Raw genomic sequence first — 23,871 nt, 5'->3', positions numbered from 1 at the left:
CTAGGGTACATAATTTCTCTTCTAACACTAATTCTAAAGTAAAAAATAAAGCAAAAAAGAAAGTGAGGAAGTAAAGAAGAAAGAAGGAAAGAAAGAAAGTCACCCTATACCATTATAAGTTAGAATGTCACAATACCAATGTACTAAAAGAAATAATATATATTATGTAAATAATCTTATTTCTATAAGCTTTTTCATAGACTGTATATACTTTCTTGATAGTATATACTATATATAGTATACTTCCAGGTAAATTCTCCTAGAAAGGGAAGCTTACATCTGGATCCTTTCAGTAAACTCCAAGTTGTTGTCAAGTTTTGCTGCTATCTTATTGAAGAATAAGCCTGTCAGACTTCTCCATAAATAGAGGCTAATTCACCGTTGTCTATAGAAAATCCTAAGGTACTCCATTGAAAAATATACAGAGAATAACATAGAAGAGAATTCTGATGCTCATTTTCTTATTGTCTAATAACATAGAAGAGAATTCTAATATTTATTTCCTTACTAATCTTAAAATTGAGTGCCTCATACAAAAAATGCAAATTGCCCTAGGTGAAGTTGAAGCTATTGGATCCAGGTACAAAGAAATTGCTCAGAAGAATTTGTTTAAAAGTCAAAGAAAACAAGAAACTGAAATTACAAAACTTAATGTTTATATCTCTCAATCCTTAACTGAATTAATGAATAAATGAACAAAAGCTGTTTCCTTCCTATTTCATTAAAATGAGAAAGTAAAAGGTAACTGGATTATCTACTAGATTGAAATACCAAGTACAGAAAGTGGAAAAGATCAAAATTAAACTTTGAATTTCATGTGTTCTGATGCCTTAACTTCGTTCATACATTGTTGGACATTCTTCTTTGGAGGCCTTTTAAGATGGGATACATTTAAATGTCTTAGATGAAAAATTTTTGCATAAAAAGTTGGACATCATCTACACGAACAGTGGTTCTCTGGGTTACCATAAGAAAGTCCCTAGTTCATTTTCATGGCTTTGCTTTGAATGAAGGGGAAAATGATCTGAAGATATTAATGGATCTTGAAGGACTGCTTGCTTCACCAGCAGAAGCACTGCTCCTTCATAGGAATGTGGTTTATAAGATGTGGCTAAGATAATGGATTGGAGTAGGTAGGTGAGGTGAAAAATCTGGGTGTATAATTCTGCTTCCAGAAGTGTTAGGCTGGGGCAGGTGAATGGAGGGTTGGAGGAAAAGAAGGGGAGTGATAGGGAGTGGATATGACGGCTCATGTCTCACATCCTTGTTGTTGTTGTTGAGTCGCTCAGCTGTGTCCAACTCTTTTGCGACCCCATGGAGTGTAGCCTGCCAGGCTCCTCTGTCCGTGGGACTTCCCAGGCAAGAACACTGGAGTGGGTCGCCATTACCTCCTCCAGGGGATCTTCCTGACCCAGGGATAGAATCCATGTCTCCTGCACTGGCCAGCCAATTCTTTATCACTGAGCCACCTGGGAAGCCCCTCACATCTTTAGGGAATTAAGAAAATCATTTAAGCTACCCTGGGTTGTAAGAGTCTCACTTCAGCCTTAATTACAGTGCTGTCTTGTGAAATATATCTAAATAAGATTGAGTAAATGGCATAAAAAATGCACCAAGGAACCCAACAGAAACAAGACTTGTGTTAGTAACTGTATAAGCAAGACCTGGCTATGTAAAAATAGGAATTTATAAGAGGCCTAGAGATACTGAACTGCATTTCTGACTCTGGAAGAGACAGAAGTTATCACCGGAGAACTGGTCCTGAGATAGCACACTATTCTTACCCAGGAGGCAAGAAAGCCTCTCCTCTCAACTTGTTCTCTGCTGGTACCGCATTTAATTTTTAGTAGGCTTCTAAGAGATGAAACTAGAACCTAACCTGACTTAATAATAATAATAAAAGTACAAAATGCCCCTCCAAAATGAAATAAGAATCCACATTCTCTGCAGAAGGAGAGCATTAATAACATCACAAAAGGGCTGGCAACGGATGGTCAGTCCTTCCACTGATGTAGTCAGAGCTTTCCACTCGGGGACAAGGTCAGAGGGTGAATTTAGATAACTGGCCCAGGCAGCCCATCAGCAGACAGAGGCAATCACTCCACACCTGACACAAATAACTGCTGTTTAAGCTGGGAGTTGAGGTGCCAAATGAGAGACAACAGCAGTGCACTGGGCAAATGACAACTGCCCTGAAAGACAGATGTGAACTCAGTCCCTCGGAATGATTTTCTTGCTTTTGACATTCAATTACTAAAAAAGTTTTTCTCTTCCCATTTCTTTAGAGAAGGAATTCTTAATAGCCATAAGCCACTGATTCAAGAAAAAGTATGCCTCACTTGTTACAATTAAGCATTGAAAGTTCCATAGTAATAAAAGGGTTAGCCATTCTGAAAACTGGCCAATGATTTGGCAATATTCTCTTTTGGATTGTTAGACTGTGATGGGATATGGCCTAACAATTGGCAAAAAGAAAATAAACACACTGTTGTTGGATTTGACTTTGACCACAAAATCTTCAGCGATTTAATTGTCAACAATTCTTTGGATAAGTTCCTGCTCAACAAGAATCTCTGCTAGTAGCTAACAAATATATATATCTCCTCTAAATATAAAGATGGTAAACTTGCTTATGCTTCAAAGAGTTCTTAGTAGGCTATCTAAAAGAAAAATAACTCACACTGTCAAAGTAAGAGGTAAAAAAATCACAACCTCATTAAATAAAAAATAGACAGTGACAAACATATCTATGGAATTGAACCAAAATTGTAGAATTAGTGACAAAATGGAATCCTATAGAACTGGTGACCTGCATTTCCTTAAGTAAGTTCCCAAGGTTTAAATTATGGAAGATTTGGAAATAATAGCTATTTGGAAATAGCTTGATTTGGAAATAATAGCTATTCTTTGAAAACTCTAATATTAAGAATAATTTTCCATTTTATGGTCTTTCTCTGTTTTCAGGCTAATACCAGTGTCTGGTGTTTAATAAATGCTAATAACAGCTGATTGCCACAGGTGTACTTCTTATTTATTTTATAGATTCTTATCTGAACTGATCATCACTTTCATTTCTTATCAATCCAGAGTATCTGATCATGCATTTTACCTTGTGACTCAGTTGTATCACAACTCTTTAGCCTATGGTTTTAGAGCTTTCAGAGATCCAGGTGAATTGAAGAGGATGTAAGATGCCACCTTTTAGATCTATATGGAAAGGATTTCTTTTCTAGATTTTTCTATTTCTCAGCCTTGACTAAATATTGTAGTCAGCTGGGAAACTTTAAAAAATACTGATACCAAGTTCCATCCATAAAAATTCTCATTAAATTTATCTGGGGCGCAGCCTGGGCATCAGAAATTTCAAAAGTTCCCCAGATAATCCTGACATGGCTATAAAACTACAGGGATCACATTAGATTACTGGGGAAACCACCAACCAGTTAAAGGAGAATCTCGTGAAGGAACGAAGAACCCAGGCATTAGTGTTTGTTTAAAGCTCTCCAGTGATTCTAATCTGCAGCTAAGGTCAAAAACCACCACTTAAGGAGCCAAGGCTTCTAATTCTAGCAGGATCCCCCAAGGTGTCCTGGGAATGTTTTGGAACCCTTAGAGGGCTCCAGAGTTCACCTTTGCCCTGGAGGATTTTGAGATGGGCCCATCAGGAATGAATCTCTGGATTATGCATCAGGGAAGTTCTTCTGGGTCCATTCAACATTTTTGACAAATCTTAGTGGCTCCAACATTTGGTGAAGTGGCTTGAAAATCCATGTGATGACAGCTTTCTAGCTACTATTTAAGAAGGCATCTTTGATGAACGAGTTCATTCCTGGGGAAAAAAATAGGTCCTGTGCCACAATTTCACCACATCAGGCAGGTCTGATTCCCTTCTGACACTTTCAAGTGGTGCTGCAAGCAGGGAACCTGGAGTACAGGCATCAAGGCCAGCTTACAAGGCACTTAAATTAGCCATTTATGATTATGAACCGATGCCCCCAAATTAGGGTTTCACCTCCTATGGCCACCCTACAAAAGCAGTGATTTAAAGAGACAAGCTCCAGTCTAGAAAATCCAATAGGAAAGAAACTACAAGCCTAGAGGGTTTATCCAGATTAGTGAAAGGCTACGAACCTAAAAGTTTGTTCTATTTGTAAGTTACAGATTAAAGCAAAGCTTTTTTCCTTTCTTTTCTAAAAATCCCAGCTTTCTTCCACTGCATCAAAGCAGCACAGTAACTTCTTTTACATTACTACTAGAATACAATACCTTTCTATGTTTTAATTTTACATATGGCACATAGAAGAGGGAGGAATTGCATATACCTAAGTAATATGGAGAAAAAACAACATTAAATGAAATGGGCTTCCATATGAATTCCTACTTTTTCTAAACTATATTCAAGCTTTAAAAAAATGTTCTGAGGTATGATTAACACGCAAAAAGTTGTAATTATTTAAAGTATACAACTTGATGAATTCAGAGGTAAGTATATATCATCATAATCTATGCAATAAACATATTGATCATTTCTAATAGTTTTCTCCTGATCTATTTATTATTATTAATAGTAGTCATAATAAAAGTACTTAACATAAGGTCTATCCTCTTCCATTCAGTTCAGTCGTTCAGTCATTTCTGACTCTTTGTGACCCCCATGGACTGCAGCACGCCAGGCCACCCTGTCCATCACCAACTCCTGGAGTTTACTCAGACTCATGTCCATTGAGTCAGTGATGCCATCCAACCATCTCATCCTCTATTGTCCTGCCTATTCTTCTGCCTTCAATCTTTCCCAGCATCAGGGTCTTTTCCACTGAGTCAGTTCTTCCCATCAGTTGGCCAAAGTATTGGAGTTTCAGATTCAGCATCAGCCCTTGCAATGAATATTCAGTACTGATTTCCTTTAGGATGGCCTGGTTGGATCTATCTATCCTCTTAGCAAATATTTAAGTATACCTACAATACTGTGAACTAAAGACACTACAGTGTAGAGTATGTCTATTGGATTTATTCATCTGGCTTAACTGAAACTTAGTATCCTCTGACTAATATCTCCTTGTTTTCCCCACCCTCAAGTTTCTAGAAACCACTATTTTTCTCTGCTTCTATGACAGGTGGCTAATATTTTAGATTTTTCCTGAAAGTTTTGTTACGTAGTATTTGTTCTTCTGTATCTAGCCTATTTCACTTAGGATAATGTCCTTCCAGTTCATATCCAATCTTTCTACAAGCAAAGTAGGTTGGAAAATAAAAATTATCTGCCTTTCACGTGGTTTTGAAAACCACATTAAAGACTCATTGAACATTTGACAGTTTTTTGACCAAGATTCATATCTGTATTTGAGATACCTGATTCTGACTTAGGTAGAGAAGCCATACCAACTTTACTAACAAAGAAAACATTATTAAAGTTAGTCAGCTATTTGTGTTTGTATAGTAATATATAAAGACAAAGGAATTAAGGTGGAGAAGGAGAGGAGAACTATTCTATGCCCATGTCCTGGTAAAACTTGCATGTTAGGCAGACAATATCCTTCTCGGATAAAAAAAGTTTGATGTATACTGGGGAGAATTGTCTCCAGAGATTCTTCAGTAATGTCAGTCAACTTCCCTGAAGAAGAATGTGATCACTACTAATGGAGTGACCACAAACACTTGATAGAGCCATTCACTAGGGTCCTGAGAGTAAAAAGGAAGAAAATATCTTTGTCCCTGAGCAGGAGAGGAAAAGCAAGAGATGAAAGGAAAGAGGACTTTATATACACATTAGTGAATTTTGTATTTTAAGTTTAGGGAGGACTTAAATACAAAGGATACTTATAAAATATAGCTTTTCTATTTTTTAAAAAAATTGAAGTATAGTTAACGTACAATATTTCACTATCTTTTTGATGACCTTACAGAATAAGGGAAGTTGAGTGCAATGGATTGGTAAGAGAGTAGAGAGAGGGTTTCTGAGGTGAAAATGAAAATAAAATAGTGTACAGAGGGTTGCAATGATAATAGATTACTGCATGTGTTTCTGAAATAAATTTGAAAATCTGTGCATAAATCCATGATAATCTTTGCTTATTTATACAACCTATTCTGAAACTGAGTTTATTTTTCTGTTTTAATACTAGAAAGGAGAAACGGGGCATATTTCAACATCCTTAAATAGCATATTTATCATGTTCCATTAAAAGCTACTGGAATATTTTCCATTTCATCTGCCTATCTGAACATCAGATATCATTATAGATAAATGAGAAAATGATTTGACATCAAATTCAAAATCAGCTCAGCCTGCAGCTTTTTCTTAACAGAAGCAATTCCAAACTTTATTTCATAGAACACTAGTGTCCCTCAAGATAATTAATGGTGTTTCCTATAGCACAGTTTCTGCAGCTCATTGGAAAATATTATATTAAATAAAGCTGACAGGTTTGGTTTCAGATCACAAAAATTGAAAATTGCAATAATGTGAGCCATATGGATTTTCTTTGGTTTCCTAGTGCACAATAAATGTTTGTTTACACTAAAAAAAAAAAAAAAAAAAAAAAAATTAAAAAATAAATAAATAAATAAATAAATAAAACTGAGCAAGTTTTTTCAGAGAAAATTCTCTGAGCTTATACTTCACTAGCATGAATGGCAGAACTTTGAAAGTGAAATTGCCTCAGTTGTGTCTGACTCTTTGCAACCCCATGGACTATACAGTCAATGGAATTCTCCAGGCCAGAATACTGGAGTGGGTAGCCTTTCCCTTCTCCAGGGGATCTTCCCAACCCAGGGATTGAACCCAGGTCTCCTGCACTGCAGGCGGATTCTTTACCAGCTGAGCCACAAGGGAAGCCCAAGAATACTGGAGTGGGTAGCCTTTTCCTTCTCCAGAGATCTTCCCAACCCAGGAATTGAAGCAGCGTCTCCTGCATTGCAGGCAGATTCTTTACCAACTGAGCTATAAGGGAACTTTAGCAGATTATATATGGTTTCCCAAACTTATCTGACAACAGAGTATGCTCTCCACACTACCCACATCCTCCCTACTCTCACCCCTGATGTGGGTAAAACATTTAAATTTCTAAATGGAAACTGCAGAGCTAGGAAATTTATCTTTGGTGTAGTGAAGAACTAAAACCAAGCTTCTACTCAGTTGTTCAATTCAGTCCAGTAGCTCAGTCGTGTCCAACTCTTTGCGACCCCATGGACTGCAGTATGCCAGTCCTCCTTGTCCATCACCAACTCCCGGAGTTTACTCAAACTCACATCCATTGAGTCGGTGATGTCATCCAACAGTCTCATCCTCTGTCGTCTCCTTCTCTTCCCGCCTTCAATCTTTCCCAGCATCAGGGTCTTTTCAAATGAGTCAGTTCTTTTCATCAGGTAGCCAAAGTATTGGAGTTACAGCTTCAACATCAGTCCTTCCAATGAATATTCAGGACTGGTTTCCTTTAGGGTGGACTAGTTGGATCTCTTTGCAGTCCAAGGGACTCTCAAGAGTCTTCTCCAACACCACAGTTCAAAAGCATCAATTATTTAGCGCTCAGCTTTCTTCATGGTCCAACTCTCACATCCATACACGACTACTGGAAAAACCATAGCTTTGACTAGATGGACCTTTGTTGGCAAAGTAACGTCTCTGCTTTTAAATATGCTGTCTAGGTTGGTCATAGCTTTTTTTCCAAGGAGCAAGCGTGTTTTAATTTAATGGCTGAAGTCACCATCTGCAGTGATTTTGGAGGCCCAATAAAATAGTCTGTCACTGTTTCCTTTGCTTCCCCATCTATTTGCCATGAAGTGATGGGACCAGATGCCATGATCTCTGTTTTCTGGAGGTTGAGTTTTAAGCCAACTTTTTCACTCTCCTCTTTCACTTTCATCAAGAGGCTCATTAGTTCTTTGCTTTCTGCCATAACGGTGGTGTCATCTGCATATCTAAGGTTATTGGTATTTCTCCTGGCAATCTTGATTCCAGCTTGAGTTTCATCCAGGCCAGCATTTCTCATGATGTACTCTGCATATAAGTTAAACAAGTAGGGTGACAATATACAGCCTTGACATACTCCTTTCCCTATTTGGAACCATTCTGTTGTTCCATGTCCACATGTTAGAAAGGCTATAAAATGAACCTGAACCAATGTTTTAAGAGTGACCTTGAGCCACAAATACAGGCCAAAGTTAGGAGCCTGTATATAATTTTGGACTATTGGTGTAGTATTTTGGGTATGAATGCTGTACTGAAATCCAGAGATTTGCAGTGAGATTTAAACCTAGATGGATGCTCTTTACTAATTGGATGTTCTCTTACTTGGTAAAGAGAACTTTAAAACTATTCTCCTTATTTGAAATGCTGTCCAAGAGCTATCTAGGAGAAAGAAATGGCAACCCACTCCGGCATTCTTGCCTGGGAAATTCCATGGATGGAGGAGCCTGGTAGGCTACAGTCCATGGGGTCGCAAAGAGTTGGACACGACTGGGTGACTTCATTTTCTTTCTACAGTTCCTTTTGGAGAAGGACATGGCAACACACTCCAGTATTCTTGCCTGGAGAATCCTGTGGACAGAGGGGCCTTGTGGGCTACAATCTATGGGGTTGCAAAGAGTCGGACACGACTAAGCAACTAACACACCAAGAGCTATCATTTGAGCAACCTAGAAACTGATGAAAAACATTTCCCATGTAGTAATCTAAAAGTGTTTTAAGATTCCAACATGATTGAAAAATTCTTATCTTATGTACCTAAAAACAACAGACCTTAATTTTCAAAAAAACCAGTTTGAGCAAAACTTGAAAATATTTAAATTATATAAATAAAAAATAAGTTTCATTTACTGGCCAAAAACGATTTAGAAATTTGAAATTTATCATAAACAGACAGGAGGACTGAAAATTTAATAAATGATTTTCATACCCTTTGGAGAAGTGACTTATTTGAGGTTGTAAAATATAACTAACTAGTCATACACAATACTTTTACTCGCCTTATGATTTTTTTCTGTTTGTATTTGACAATGCCACTAGAATGTCAGTTCATATTGTATCTTTTTTTGCTTTTTATCTCCCAATGGTGAATAACTCAGTATAAAGGGTGGAAGAAGGGAGACAAATTGACAATCACTCATAATTCTGTCTTAAGTATTTATATATTTAAAATTAATTATACATGAGAAACAGAAAGCTCTCATGAAATTTTAATGTGGACAAAATTAAAAATCTTGCTAAAATAAAAGAGAATGCCTCACTTCTTTTTAATACTCCATTATTAATTTTAAAAAGTGTTGGCTTCCACAACCTATTTAACTTAAATGTTTTTAAGAGAGGTGTAGCAAAGTTTTATTCAAGTCAATGATCTAACCAGGCACAGGTGGTGGTGGTAACACTGAAAGGGTGATTGGCAGGGCATGATGAAGATCAGTCCTGAAAAAGCTGTCAGTCAGTTCAGACACTCAGTCGTGTCTGACTCTTTGCAACTCCATGGACTGCAGCATGTCAGGCCTCCCTGTCCATCACCAACTCCTGGAACCCACTCAAACCCATGTCCATTGAGTTGGTGATGTCATCCAACATTCTCATCCTCTGTTGTCCCCTTTCCCTCCTGCCCTCAGTCCTTCCAAGCATCAGGGTCTTTTCCAGTGAGTCAATTCTCTGTATCAGGTGCCCAAAGTATTGGACTTTACCTTCATCATCAGTCCTTCCAGTGAATATTCAGGAGTGATTTCCTTTAGCACTGACTGGTTTTATCTCTTTGCAGTCCAAGGGACTCTCAAGAGTCTTCTCTGACACCACAGTTCAAAAGCATCAATTCTTCAGCACTCACCCTTCTTTATGGTCCAACTCCCACATCCATACATGACTACTGGAAAAACCATAGCTTTGACTAGATGGACCTTTGTCAGCAAAGTAATGTCTCTGCTTTTTAATATGCTGTCTAGGTCATAACTTTTCTTCCAAGGAGCATAGCTTTTCTTCCAAGGAAAAGCTGCAGCCTTTCTCAACACTTATTCTTGTTTTCATTTGACTGTCAACTAATCCCTACATGTGAAAAACTAAACGTGGAAAAAAATTTCATAGTTTATATTGGCTTAAGGAATACTTGCATTAAAAGTATACACAGAGGGGGAAAGACTTTAAGAATTGAAAAGCTATACTAGTGAAAACAAGCAATGGGCTGATAATTCCTGGTGGATTCTGCCTATTTATTAGTAGCACTTATAAAGTTGACCTTGGACTTACCAGGTTGAATAGAGGAGAGGACATGTGTAAAGGAAGAGAGAGCTGGAGGGAAGTAGAGAGTTGGTGAATGTACTCTCAATGTGTTTCAGTGTCAGGAGCTTGATTCCTAGATGGTCTTCTAGTGACTTATGATATCTCTAACTGCACTTCTGACCACAGGCCTGGTTAGTGTGGTTCATATTGAGGCAGCCTTCATGTGAGTTCACCATAGGCAGTGAAAAGTTTCTTCCCTTGTTTGCTTGGATAATGAAGACATCACACAAAACTTTGGAAGACTCTGGATTTTTTTTTTCATTCTTTATTAAATCAAGTTATTGATGTCTTCCCTATTGCAGATTGAGGCTACAGCAATTTAAAGTCCATATTTAAAGTCCAGGTATTGAGAGAATTAACAGATTCATTGATGCAGGATGAAGTCTGGTGCAGGATAGTGCAGGTGCAGTCTGACTACAAGTCAGACTGGAGAAAGTTCAGAGCACATTTGGGTGTTACCTAACTCAATTTGAGGAGGGGGCATGCAGGGTTTTTGGGGTGGGGGTAGAAAATGACCAAAAGGATGAACAGGATGATAGAGAGAAGACAAATGTATTACCTTCAGACGAAATATTTTTTCTAGATGTTTGGCAGTAAGAAAGTATTGCAAGGTTGGGAAATGGAGTGACTTAATATATTTTCAGTTATCAATGTTAAAGTCATAAAGATAAATCTTTTATTCTATTAAAAAATATGAGAACACTTGCCCTTTATCAATTTTCCAACTTTGTCTAATTGCCCTGCTTACTAAAAATGTCAATTTTCTTTAAAGGGGAACTTTTTTTGAAGGCACAATTTAAGTTCTGCTAATTGGAATAATGGCCTTCCCTGGTGGCGCAGCGGACTTCCCTCATGGCTCAGGTGGTAAAGAAACCACCTGCATTGCGGGAGACTTAGATTTGATCCTGGGTTTGGAAGATCCCCTGGAGGAGGGCATGCAAGCCACTCCAGTATTCTTGCCTGGAGAATCCCCGTGGACAGAGGAGCCTGGTGGGCTAGAGTGCATGGGGGCGCAAAGAGTCAGACACAACTGAGAGCACAGTTGTGCTTTGTGGTAAAGGATCTGCCTGCCAATGCAGGAGACATGAGTTCAATCCCTGGGTCAGGGAGATCCCCTGGAGAAGGAAATGGCAACCCATTCCAGTATTCTTGCCTGAGAAATCCCATGGACAGAGGAGCCTGGTGGGCTACAGTCAATGGGGTCACAAGGAGTCAGACAAGACTGAGCAACTATCAATTTCACCTCTTTGTTGTAAGCTTATAATCACAGTTAGTTCACTTTACAGAAGGAAAGGAAAAACACTCAGGAGATTGGCCAGCTTGTTAGTATACAAGTTCTAGTTTTAAAATGATGCTACCACAATGAGGTATTACCTCATACCTCTCAGAATGAATATCACCAAAAACCACAAATAACAAATGTGGGAGAGGATGTGGAGAAAGGGATGTACACTGTTGGTGGGGAAGTAGTAAATTGGTGCAGCCACTGTGGAAGGTCCTTAAAAATCTAAAAACAGAACTACCATATGAGCCAACAATTCCACTCCTGGAACTGAAAGATATGAAAATGTACTTTTTATCCAAAACAAGTGAAAATATTAATTCAAAAAGATACTGTATCTCAATAATACTTGAGATATTATTTGAATCTGAAATTATTTGAATTTGAAATTAATATTTTCACTGTATCTCAAGTATTATTGAGATACAGCATCATTATTTATAATAGCATAGATATGAAAGCAATCTAAGTGTCCATCAACAAAGAATGGATAAAGAAGATGTAACATAAACCCCACATATATGCACAATGGAATACTACTCAGACATGAAAACAAACGGAATTTTGTCATTTGCAACAACATGTATGGACCTGGAAGGTATTATTCTTAGTGAAATAATTCAGACAGAGAAAGATAAATAGTTTATCAATTATGTGTGGAATCTAAAAAGTAAAACAAATATGAATATAACAAAAAAGGAATAGACTCACAGATACAGGGAGCAAACTAGTGGTTAACAGTAGGGAGAAATACGGAGAAGGGGCAAGACATGGATAGGAGATTAGGAGGTACAAACTACTATGTATAAAATAAATAAGCTACAAAGATATATTGTACAGCATAGGGAATATAGCCAATATTGTAGAATAAGTCTAAATGGAGTATAATCTATAAAGATTTTGAATCACTGTGCTGCATACCTAAAACTAATATAATGTTGTAAGTAAACTATACTTCAATAAAAATATATAGGCCTCTTGTGGCTATTGAGGTGTTGTGAGGCTATGCTTAGTCACTCATTCATGTCTGACTCTTCGCGAACCCCATGGATTGTAGCCCACCAGGCTCCTCTGTCCACAGGGATTCTCCAGGCAAGAATACTGGAGTGGGTTGCCATGCCTTCTTCCAGGGGATCTTCCTGATCCAGGGATTGAACCCAGGTCTCCCACATTCCAGGTGGATTCTTTACTGTCTGAACCACCAGGAAAGCCCATTTAGGTGTGTTCACTTTAATTAAGAAAGACTGGTGTTCAAAATTAGCTGATGATTGAAATCATCATATCAAAAATTTCTGTGTGCAATGATGGATTGTTTTCTGGAAATATCTGGGTAGTCAGTTAACTTACAAACAGTAGATATTGAATAGTAAGCCTGATGAATTCACTGTGATTAACATTATATATTAAAGTTCAAGAAGTTCATATTCAGAATACTGCTTTAAAACTTCTAGTTTCCTCATAGTTAACACAAGATGCTAAGAGACTTTGAAGGGGAAGAAATGAAGTGTTTTAAAGTTACACTTTTCCCCTATAATGAAAACACAAGTTACTAATATTATTTTAGGATCATGAAAACAACTACTAAAGAGGTAAACTTACTGAGTTGTTACCGTGTGCCTGACAGAGTTACGCTCATTTTGCAGAGGCAACTCTGGCTCACAGAGGTAGGTAGCTTGCTCTAGGTTCTAAAGCTAGTGACTGTCAGGGTTGGAATATGAACCCAAGTAGTCTTACCTTCAAAGCATAGCTTTTGTTATTAACACATGTATTATTATACTGTCACTGATATTATTAAAACATCACACATTAATTTGCATCATGCAGTGGGATCATTTGCATGTAAAGAACTATAAACAACTGAAATTTTCTTCTCTATGAGAGGCCCTAATGAGTTCTTGGCATTTTCTTATTATTAAATAAAAACTCTACTCCAACTTGCCTTGTACAAAACATCTCCATTTGTGTTCCTCTGAGTTGGGGTGGAAACCTTCGGTTTATTTTGCTTACAAATTGCTAAAGATGCTGCAAAATTTGATTTGGTTGTTTTTTAAACACATTTCTGACATTTGTTAAAAACATTTATAATCCTGTTCATTAGTAAGTGTCTTCATAATTGTTATAGAATACATACATATATACAATTGGATTTCAGAGAGTAAATCAGTCAGTTTTGGGAGTATAGCCAGACAGCTCCCCTCTCTAAAGGCCACTAAATTCAAACAGAGCAAACACAAAAGCAAATACAAGAAGTCGCAGAGTTTGTTATAACAAGCACTTACGAAAGGTTGAAAAAGAAAGTATATTGGTAAACTGGTTCTTTCTTTTGTCTACATATACTGTGTTCTCAATTTATTTCTAGTACTTTTAGGACTTTTCCCAATTAAAGGAGACAAAAGAAAGGGAATAAAAATGATGAGTTACTGCAAAGATAGTATGAAACATTTTATCTTCACAGTGCTCTTTTAGTATAAGCATTAATACATGTTATTTAATACTTAGGAGTAGACAAATGATTATAAAGTCAGACACAGCGTAGGGATACAGAAATAATACCATATTATTTCTTTGGTTTTAAACTTTTTTCTAGTAATTAATTGACCTTGGATAAATACAGAACTATTTTGGGTCTCGGATTTTTTAAAATATAAAAAGATGGCAGTTAGAGCACATTGTTTGAATAGATTTCAATTGCAAAATGTTACCAATGGTACTAAGCAACTGAAGGATGGGATGGGAAGAAAGAGAAGGCATATTAGCTATAAATGCTGCATAATCATAAATTATCCAAAACTTAGCAACTTAAAACAGTATTTATTATTTCATAGTGTCAGAGGGTCAGGAGTCTAGGAGCAGCTGGGTTGAGTGGTTCTAGCTAAAGGTCTCTTATGAGGTTACAGTGAGCTGTCACCAAATACTGACCCCAAATATTCATTCACTCATTTAATGGGTATTGTTAAGCACAAAATATGCCAGGAACTGTGCTAGTCGTTGGGGAGACAATAAAGCAGAATTGAAGATAGAAACTAATTCTGCCCTCACACACAGTCTCCCCTATCTGCAACTGTCATATTCAATCTATTTTTCCTAACAAACCTGTTGAGTGGTTTGTGCAGCACCTAACTGCAGTGATGGCAAGAACTGAGTAGAGATACAGGTGCCATTTAGAAGCCAAAACAGGGTATCATTTTAAAAAGAAGAAAAGCAAATGGTGGGAGATCTGAATTGTCTAGCATAAACAGTAACAACTTGAAACAGTTTTTTTCCGTTGAATACTTCAATAACTATCTTAATGGATTGCCTATACACACAGCTTTATAAAGGAAGGCAATTATAATGGACACTGAATAGGGTGATTCATAACTACTTTATGAAGGACACTAATAGCTGAGGTGAGAGGTGGGGCATAAGGAAAAAGAAGGTGGTGAGAAGGGAGTTGCAGAGTTGATATAATAGATGTAAAGAAGTATAACATTTTAAACTCTTGATACTAAAGCCTTGGAGAATACATTAACTTAAGTATAGACCTCCCCATACATAATTTTACATAAATTTCTGAAACTTTTGCTGGAATAAAGATATTATTTAATTTAGTATCTTTATCAAATTAAATTTTGTTTTACATTAAAACTATGGTATATTTCTAAATACTGATAGCTTATTAATTTATCTTACTTACTATTGTAGTTGGGTGTAGACTGGCAATACTTTCACTGGAGAAGACTTCTGATGAAAACAGGAATACTTTTAAGTCAAGAGCCACTATCCATGGAATATTTTAACTAAATGTCACGTGAAGTTAAAAGGCAATTTGATCTAGATGATTAGGATTTAAATTGAGAATACAATTCAATATTTATAGAGCACCTTTAATGTGTAAGGTGACACTGTACAATAAAGGTTATGAAGAGAAATAACTTTTGTCTTTACTGGGCTTTTATAGGAAATAATCTGTAAGTTCTGAAAGTTATTAATACTTTTCATATGAAGAAAGGAGAGATCAGGAGAATGAAAGTGAATGCTTCTTGGTGAGCCTAAAGACGTAAAAAGGACAGAGTAGAAGAATTAGGAAAAGAAAATTTTCTGGGAAAAGTGCATTTGAATAAAAGTGGGATTGGTTGAAGGATTTTGACAGAGGGTGAAGAGCTTTCCAAGTCACGAACAAGTGTGCAAAAAGGTATGGTTACAGTAGCGTGATTTTGAAGAATGGTTCTTGTCTCAGCTAGCTAGATAGTATGGTGCAGAGAAAATAGCAACACAGAGCTAGTAAATGGGCAAAATGCTTTAAAACACATTTTAACTTCATAGTACAAAAAGAGAAGATAGGAAAACAACAGAAGAGGGTGAAGGTCAGAGATGGGGAGATATAATTAAAGGAGAGGTGTGAGGAAGTAAATAGAGAAAGATACAAGCTGAGGAAGAAGCAGGGAGAGAGAAGGAAAAGGAATACAGGTTGCAGATACATCAAGAAAAGAGAGACAGAAGGCAGAGAAGGATGCTCTGGAAGTCCTGAATTCCACAGAGAATTTGACAGATGTAACCAGAGTACCCACCAGCGGCGGAGGGCATGGGGGCTCATCTTATTACCCTAATCACTAAATGAAATCACGCTAAAGGTCAGATATGCAACACTGCGGTTTTCTACTCTAATGTAAGGCTTTCTCAAATATATCATTGTAATAATTTATGGAGATAAGCCACTAGACCCATGGTAAATAATGGCAAATAATCTTGCATTGTATTATTATTTCTTTGGACAGTTGTAAGAACCTGAGAATATTAACTAAAGGAAATTCTTCTTGTACACTGCTGGCAAAAATACTTTGAGCTTTGCTTAGAGGGTAAGAATGTTTTGAGCTTCTATAAGGTTAGGAAGTCAGCCAAAGTTGCACAGTTAGTCAGTGGTAGAGCCAGGACTGCAACCTAGGTTGCTAGGTATCCAGAGATGCAATAAAAAGGTCAAAGAGAAAAACATAATAACTAGCAAAGAAATCATATGCTAGCACAAGAGCTCCTCAATCTTCATGCAAACAAATTATGCTTTGGGGGTTTCACATATAAAAATTGTTTTGAAATATAGTCTTATTCACTGTAGTAATTAGTACTTATAAGTAACAGGGACATTTCTTTGAGATATTTTAAGATTAAAATCTAAGGAATCAAGCACAACTTTTCATGAAATCATACCCTCCTCTATTTGTGAATTTGCACTCTATGTTTGACATCTGTCTTCAGGAAGAAATACTTACTTTAAAAAATTTAATTATAGTAAAAAAAAAAAAACACATTCTGTTTACAGATATAAAAATACACACAGTTTTAGACTTATAATTTTAAAATAAGAACCAAAAGGAACTGTGCTAAGTGTGCAAATTAAATAAATTAATGCCTATTGTTAATTTAAGAAACTCCACCTCAACTCTTCAAGTCATAGTCTAGCTCATAACAAAACACTACCCAGCAGGAAACACTGCCATGTCTAAAGGATGAAACAACATCTATTTTTCCTGGAGTGCATTCAAACAAAATGTATGATAACTTACATAGAAGATAATTTTTCTTCAGACGTCCAAGATTCTACATTTTGTTGGTTAACATTATCATAAAAATATTTTTCTCACATTCTAAATTTGAAGGCCATTACCATAAGAATGTTATAAGAAAGTTGTTATAAAATTAAAACAAAGGTAATGAGTTGTCTCACTCTGTCTCAGACAATTTCACAGTTTTCTGAGGAGACTGAGTGGTCTTTGTTATGTCATCTTCAAGGTTAGATCAGCATTTCAGAGTCCCCTAATTATCTTTCATGACCAGGTCAGCAGCCTCTGCATTTACTGAAATCTTTCTTGACTATTTTCATCTTGTACTTGTGGAAATAAAGTTCCTATTTATTACTTGCTCCATAAAACAAAATTGTACTGAGGAAGAAATTTGTGAAATTTTGGTCAGTTCTTTCAAATATACCAGTCATTTCATTTTAGTTATTTATTTACACTGAAGTATAATAGCCAGATTTTATATTTCTTTGAAATTAATTTTTTAAAAACAGACTGTAGATACATGGTTAACAATAGCATTTTGTGAGCAATACAAAAGTTGATGGGAAATCTGTATGTTTTTACTTGTAGTTAAGTAAATTTTGGTAGAAAATGCACTAATGTATTGTTTGCTATGCTTAAAATAAATGTTTATCATCAATGATATATTTACTTCGGGTGGATTTTCTGGTAATAGTGATAATTTCATGCAAATTGATAGCTTTCTGAACAATCAGTAATTGTTGAGGAAACTGATTTGGGTAAAACTGTAGACTATCCATGGAAAGCTATTAATGCATAAGAATATTTTTATTTAGAATGACTTTATATTTATTACTATTGGGCTTCCCTGATGGCACAGATGGTAAAGAATCTGCCTACAAGGCAGAAGACCCAGATTCCATCCCTGGGTTTGGAGGATCCCCTGAAGAAAGGAATGACAACTCACTCCAGTATTCTTGCCTGGAGAATTAACATGGACAGAGGAATCTGGCAGGATACAGTCCATGGGGCTGCAAAGAGTTGGACATGACTGAGCGACTAAATTTACTGACTCAAAACTAGTTTAACTAAATTATCACCAACATGATGGAGGAAACAAAATCAAAGGTTCAAACAAGAGGAATAAATTGAATAAGTAGCTGTTTGCTTTTTGCTTTTGTGCAGATTAATATCTAAGGTCTTTTCAAATGAGTCAGCTCTCTGCCAAGTATTGGAGTTTCAGCTTCAACATCAGTCCCTCCAATGAACACCCAGGACTGATCTCCTTTAGGATGGACTGGTTGGATCTCCTCGAAGTCCAAGGGACTCTCAAGAGTCTTCTCCAACACCACAGTTCAAAAGCATCCATTCTTCACCACTTAGCTTTCACTATAGTCCAACTCTCACATCCATACATGACTACTGGAAAAACCATAGCCTTGACTACATGGACCTTTGTTGGCAAAGTAATGTCTCTGCTTTTTAATATGCTGTCTGATTGGTCATAACTTTCCTTCCAAGGAGCAAGCGTCTTTTAATTTCTTGGCTGCAATCACCATCCGGAGTGATTTTGGAGCCCAGAAAAATAAAGTCTGACACTGTTTCCACTGTTTCCCCATCTATTTGCCATGAAGTGATGGGACCAGATGCCATGATCTTAGTTTTCTGAATGTTGAGCTTTAAGCCAACATATTCACTCTCCTCTTTTACTGTCATCAAGAGGCTTGTTAGTTCTTCTTCACTTTCTGCCATAAGGGTGGTGTCATCTGCATATCTGAGGTTATTGATACTTCTCCCAGCAATCTTGATTCCAGCTTGTGCTTCTTCCAGCCCAGCATTTCTCATGGTGTACTCTGCATATAATTTAAATAAGCAAGGTGACAATATACAGCCTTGACATACTCCAATTTGGAACCAGTCTGTTGTTCTATATCCAGTTCTAACTATTGCTTTCTGACCTGCATACATATTTCTCAAGAGGCAGGTCAGGTGGTCTGGTATTCTCATCTCTTTTAGAATTTCCCACAGTTTATTGTGATTCACACAGTCAAAGAATTTGGCATAGTCAACAAAGCAGAAATAGATGTTTCTCTGGAACTCTCTTGCTTTTTCAATGATCCAGTGGATGTTGGCAATTTGATCTCTGGTTCCTCTGCCTTTTCTAAAACCAGCTTGAACATCTGGAAGTTCACAGTTCACGTATTGCTGAAGCCTGGCTTGGAGAATTTTGAGCATTACTTTACTAGCGTGTGAGATGAGTGCAATTGTGCAGTAGTTTGAGCATTCTTTGGGATTGCCTTTCTTAGGTATTGCAATGAAAACTGACCTTTTCCAGTCCTGTGGCCACTGCTGAGTTTTCCAAATATGCTGGCATATTGAGTGCAGCACTTTCACAGCATCATCTTTCAGGATTTGAAATAGCTCAACTGGAATTCCATCACTTCCGCTAGCTTTGTTTGTAGTCATGCTTCCTAAAGCCCACCTGACTTCACATTCCAGGATGTCCAGCTCTTGGTGAGTGTGAGTGATCACATCTTCATTATTATCTGGGCTGTGAAGATCTTTTTTGTACAGTTCTTCTGTGTATTCTTGCCACCTCTTCTTAATATCTTCTGCTTCTATTAGGTCCATACCATTTCTGTCCTTTATTGAGCCCATCTTTGCATGAAATGTTCCCTTGGTATCTCTAATTTTCTTGAAGAGATCTCTACAGAGGATGAGATGGTTGGATGGCATCACTGACACAATGGACATGGGTTTGGGTGGACTCTGGGAGTTGGTGATGGACAGGGAGGCCAGGCATGCTGCGGTTCATGGGGTTGCAAAAAGTTGGACATGACTGAGCAACTGAACTGAACTGAACTGAATATCTAAGGTAGATGTCAAACCCTCAAGCTTTTATCCTTCGGTGATTTAGCTTTGGTTTCTGCAATCAGAAGAGTCTTCTGGACTTACAGGCTGCTCTAGGCATTTGAGTGTTTTTGATTCTTTTAATGCAGAAGAGCAGATAAAGAACTATAACCATTATCTAACAAACTAATTAATCTGGAGTTGAAAGGGCAGAAATATGAAGCAATGCATTATGCTCCTGTTTAATATCTATGGTGTTGGAGCACCAGATGACTGGAGATGACCTTTAATATCTATGGTGTTGGAGCACCAGATGACTGGAGATGACCTCAGGAACTTTCATAAATTGCTAAGACTTCTCTTTTCAACCTTCTCCTTGGCATCATCTTCCTGATGTTTCCCCAACTTTTCTGTTTCTCCTCATATCTCCTAATTGCTTTTCATTGCTACTCCCTTTTCCTCCCTGCTTTCTTCTGCTTCCCATTTTTTTTCTCTCTCCCTTCTTCCCAACTCTTTTAGCTTCTTTTCTCCATTTCTTTGCTTTTAACTATACACAATATCTTCCCTGGTAGCTCAGCTGGTAAAGAATCCGCCTGCAATGCTGGAGACTCTGGTTTGATTCCTGGGTTGGGAAGATTCTCTAGAGAAGGTATAGGCTACCCACTCCTGTATTCTTGGGCTTCCCTGATGACTCAGCTGGAAAAGAGTCCACCTGCAATATGGGAGACCTGGGTTCAATCCCTGGGTTGGGAAGATCCCCTGGAGAAGGGAACAGCTACCCATTCCAGTATTCTGGCTTGGAGAACTCCATGGACTCTATGGGGTTGCAAAGAGTCAGACATGACTGAGCGACTTTCACTTTCAATATCAAATTAAAGTAATGTTAATGTTAAGTAATGAATGAGTAAATTCTCTGTACTTGAATTTAAAAAGCAATATAAAAAGAATAATTTCTATTTATTGCATTAAAAAACCTACTTATAATTACAACTTTACAAAAATAGACAGGAAAATGAAAATAAATAGATTATAACAGTGGTATGTTCAGGTGATTCTCTATACTTTTTTTTTAGTGATTTTCAAGTACTTGATGAGCATATACTAGTTTTTTAATGAACATAAACATTTGTATCTATGTTTATATATGTATACATTTTAATTATAATAAACTAATGTTGCTTTTTAAATATGTGGCTGTCATTTTCCTCGTTCAGTCACAGTCTGGTAGGATTAGAAAGGCTCCCCTAACCACTAGCAGTCTAAGAAATCCAAGACCTATATGTGTCAAACCTTTTCTTGAAGCTCTCTAAGAATGGAACCTCTGGCAATCCATTTCAATATTATATTACCCAGTTGAAACACTTTTTCATATTGAGAAATTAGTCCTGCTTTAAGTTAAGCCCTTCATCATGTTATTTTTCTCTGTGTATGAATAATAGATTGACATGACTAACAAAACACTTTCATATACTTAGAGAAATAACGGAGATCCTCTCTGTCTATAATGATTCCTTGATGATTTCATCTAGTCTCATGGTAAATGACCACTAAACTAGTTATAGATCCTCATGTAGTTCTGGACGATTTTTTAAAAAGTCCATTCCTGTTCTCTAGCAGAAGCCAGGAACACTGTATCATGTCTCTAATATTTGACTAGTGAACAGTAATAATGCCTGAAATTTTTGAAACTCTTTTGTTTCAAAGGTACAAAGCTAAGCAAGTCACGTGTGACAACAAATTTAATTTTCAGATAAATTGAATGATGGAGGCACTGTTATTTTTCTTTTAAAAATGAGGAAATAAAGCCTCAGAAGGATTGAGTAACTGAATAGACTTATTGTCTGAATAAAAACTTCTTTGAGGCTTCAAATAGGTATAGAATTAAATGAGTTTAGTTTGTTTGCAAGTTTTTAGGACTTCTTCTTTTGTGCTTTAGAAGCCTTTATGCCTACTTTCTGTACTTTCTGGTTATACTCCTTATCATTGAAAAAGGTTTGGTAAGTGACTTCAAAATAAGTAAGAGATTTCTATAATTAATATTTTATATGACAAAGATGAAATGATGCCCCTAATATTATTTAAATAATTACTTAACTAGTGTAATGAACAAGTGACACCTGAACTGGGGATCAGTAGGCCAGAGTTCTGGTTCCTACCTGTGACTTGTATTATGAATTTTACAAATTAGTTAATTTTCCTCAGCCTCTACTCTTTACAAGAAGATTAAACCAGGTAAAAGATCTCATTTAGCTCTAAAAATCCTGGAACAATTTTAAGTGGTTTTTGGCTACTTAAAATGCTGGGCTGACCAAGAGATAGGGCTGTGATTAGAGACGTGAAAGATGCTTTCAGTCCACAAAGAACTATGTACTCTTTCCAGCACTATCTCAGGCTGTGTTACCAAGTCCAAGCTTTTCTTGCTGCTCTAAGTAATTTCCATCTACACATGCTCATACTGAGCTTCTAGTACTCACTGCTATTTAACTTCTGTATGGAATGTAACTACCATGAAATCAGTCTATCCATAATCTAAAATAAGACCATGAATTAGTAAATGATTTTTACTCCTTTACCTCTAAACCATTCTCTATGGGACAGTCATTTTAATATATAAAGACAGTTATATTTCTATTTAAACTGATCTTTTCTATGCTAAACAATGTAAATTCCCTCAGCCATTACCTTTCAATGCAATTTCCTAGCCTCTTACCATCTATTAGTCCTCCAAGGATACCATCTACAATGAGGTACCCAGAACACAAAGCTCCAAATTGAGCAGGGTGAGGCTAAACAACAGCAGGACAACTGCTTCCTAAGTACCACTTAACTGCTATTATAAGGCAGCCAAATCTTGCAATTAATATATTTTGGAGCAGAAGTACTACACTGTTGGCTCATCTTAAGCTTGTGTACTAAAAGTTCCACATCACTTTCAAATGACTTGTTGCCAAGTCAGGTCTGTTCTGCTTCTGTACTTGTGAAATTGCTGTTTTTAATCTGTATTTATAGCACTTTGACATTACCTTTCTAAAACTGTATCTTGTTGGTATCATCTCAACATTCTAGTCAATTATTTAAAAAAAATAAAGTTACATGTGAAGAGGTCAGATATTCCTTGCTATTGTTTACTTTAGAGATCCTGTCATCCTGGTAATTTTGAATATCATGATTCTTGACTTGGGAAACAGGCCTTTAGAAACACATGGAGAAAACATGTCACAGATTTATGAAGAGAAGACAATGTCATGCTGAATCACAAACTAGACTGTGACATTGCACATTCATACAAATATGGTTGCATGGACCCATACAGAGAGGAACAGTAACGTGTGTGCCAAAGTATAAGTCCATATGAGAAACAAATGAAAAACATAAAGTTGTAGGATTAACATGCCTTCTTAGAGGGCAATTCACTAGAAAGAAACCCATAATGGAATTAGGAGAGCAGAAAGTGAATTTAGTATATATGTCAAGACTCAGAGCTGACAGGAGACATTAACTGAGAAACTGAGGAAGTGTATGTTCATGGATCTCTTCCTCATCTTTCATCAGTTTTCTCTTATTACAGGCTATCCCTTTCCTCCAATTCTTGGGACTTTTACTGTAACTCCTGACTGTCTAGAGCTCCTTGCTCTGGGCCTTTGTCTCCAATTATGTTGTTACAGATTTCTTTCCCTTGCTGTGATTCTTCAAGACTTTCCTGAATGTCGATTTTTCAGAGCCCTCCTTTCTACCAACCATGCAATTAGAAATCCATTTTTAAAATTGATGTTATAATAGCTAATAGCTCAATGTGTAAACTTCCTCAGGGTATATGCCTGTTAGCTCTGGACCCCCCTAGGGATATGATGCTTTATATGGAGCAATTAGTTTCCAGTGATAACATTTCAGGGAGGTTGCAGGCAAGAATATGGGGAAAATATGTGTTTTGGAGACAAGCTTCCTTGATTCCTACACTATAGGTTTTTTATTAC

General features: G+C 36.9%; 2 protein-coding genes across 18 annotated transcripts in view; one reads left to right on the top strand and one right to left on the bottom strand.

Moving 5' to 3' along the window:
• The window catches only part of FAM227B (family with sequence similarity 227 member B), a 216,846-nt gene that overhangs the window by 80,025 nt on the left and 112,950 nt on the right, over positions 1–23,871 (bottom strand). For 2 of the 17 annotated variants that reach the window (XR_011488301.1, XM_020875516.2), the window contains one exon: positions 15,233–15,254. The exons of the other annotated variants lie outside the window; for them this stretch is intronic. Coding sequence is in view for 1 of the 2 variants with exons in the window: in XM_020875516.2 (XP_020731175.2) it covers positions 15,253–15,254 (2 nt within the window). In the remaining variant the exon portion in view is untranslated. Of the gene's footprint in view, positions 1–15,232; positions 15,255–23,871 lie in introns of those variants that run through there. 17 annotated transcript variants of the gene reach the window in all.
• The window catches only part of FGF7 (fibroblast growth factor 7), a 61,936-nt gene that overhangs the window by 3,903 nt on the left and 34,162 nt on the right, over positions 1–23,871 (top strand). The gene's annotated exons all lie outside the window — the stretch shown is intronic.

Source organism: Odocoileus virginianus, chromosome 6 (genome assembly GCF_023699985.2).
Source record: "Odocoileus virginianus isolate 20LAN1187 ecotype Illinois chromosome 6, Ovbor_1.2, whole genome shotgun sequence".
In the NCBI taxonomy this organism is placed as follows: Eukaryota; Metazoa; Chordata; class Mammalia; order Artiodactyla; family Cervidae; genus Odocoileus; species Odocoileus virginianus.
This window is presented reverse-complemented; position numbering and strand designations above follow the sequence as displayed.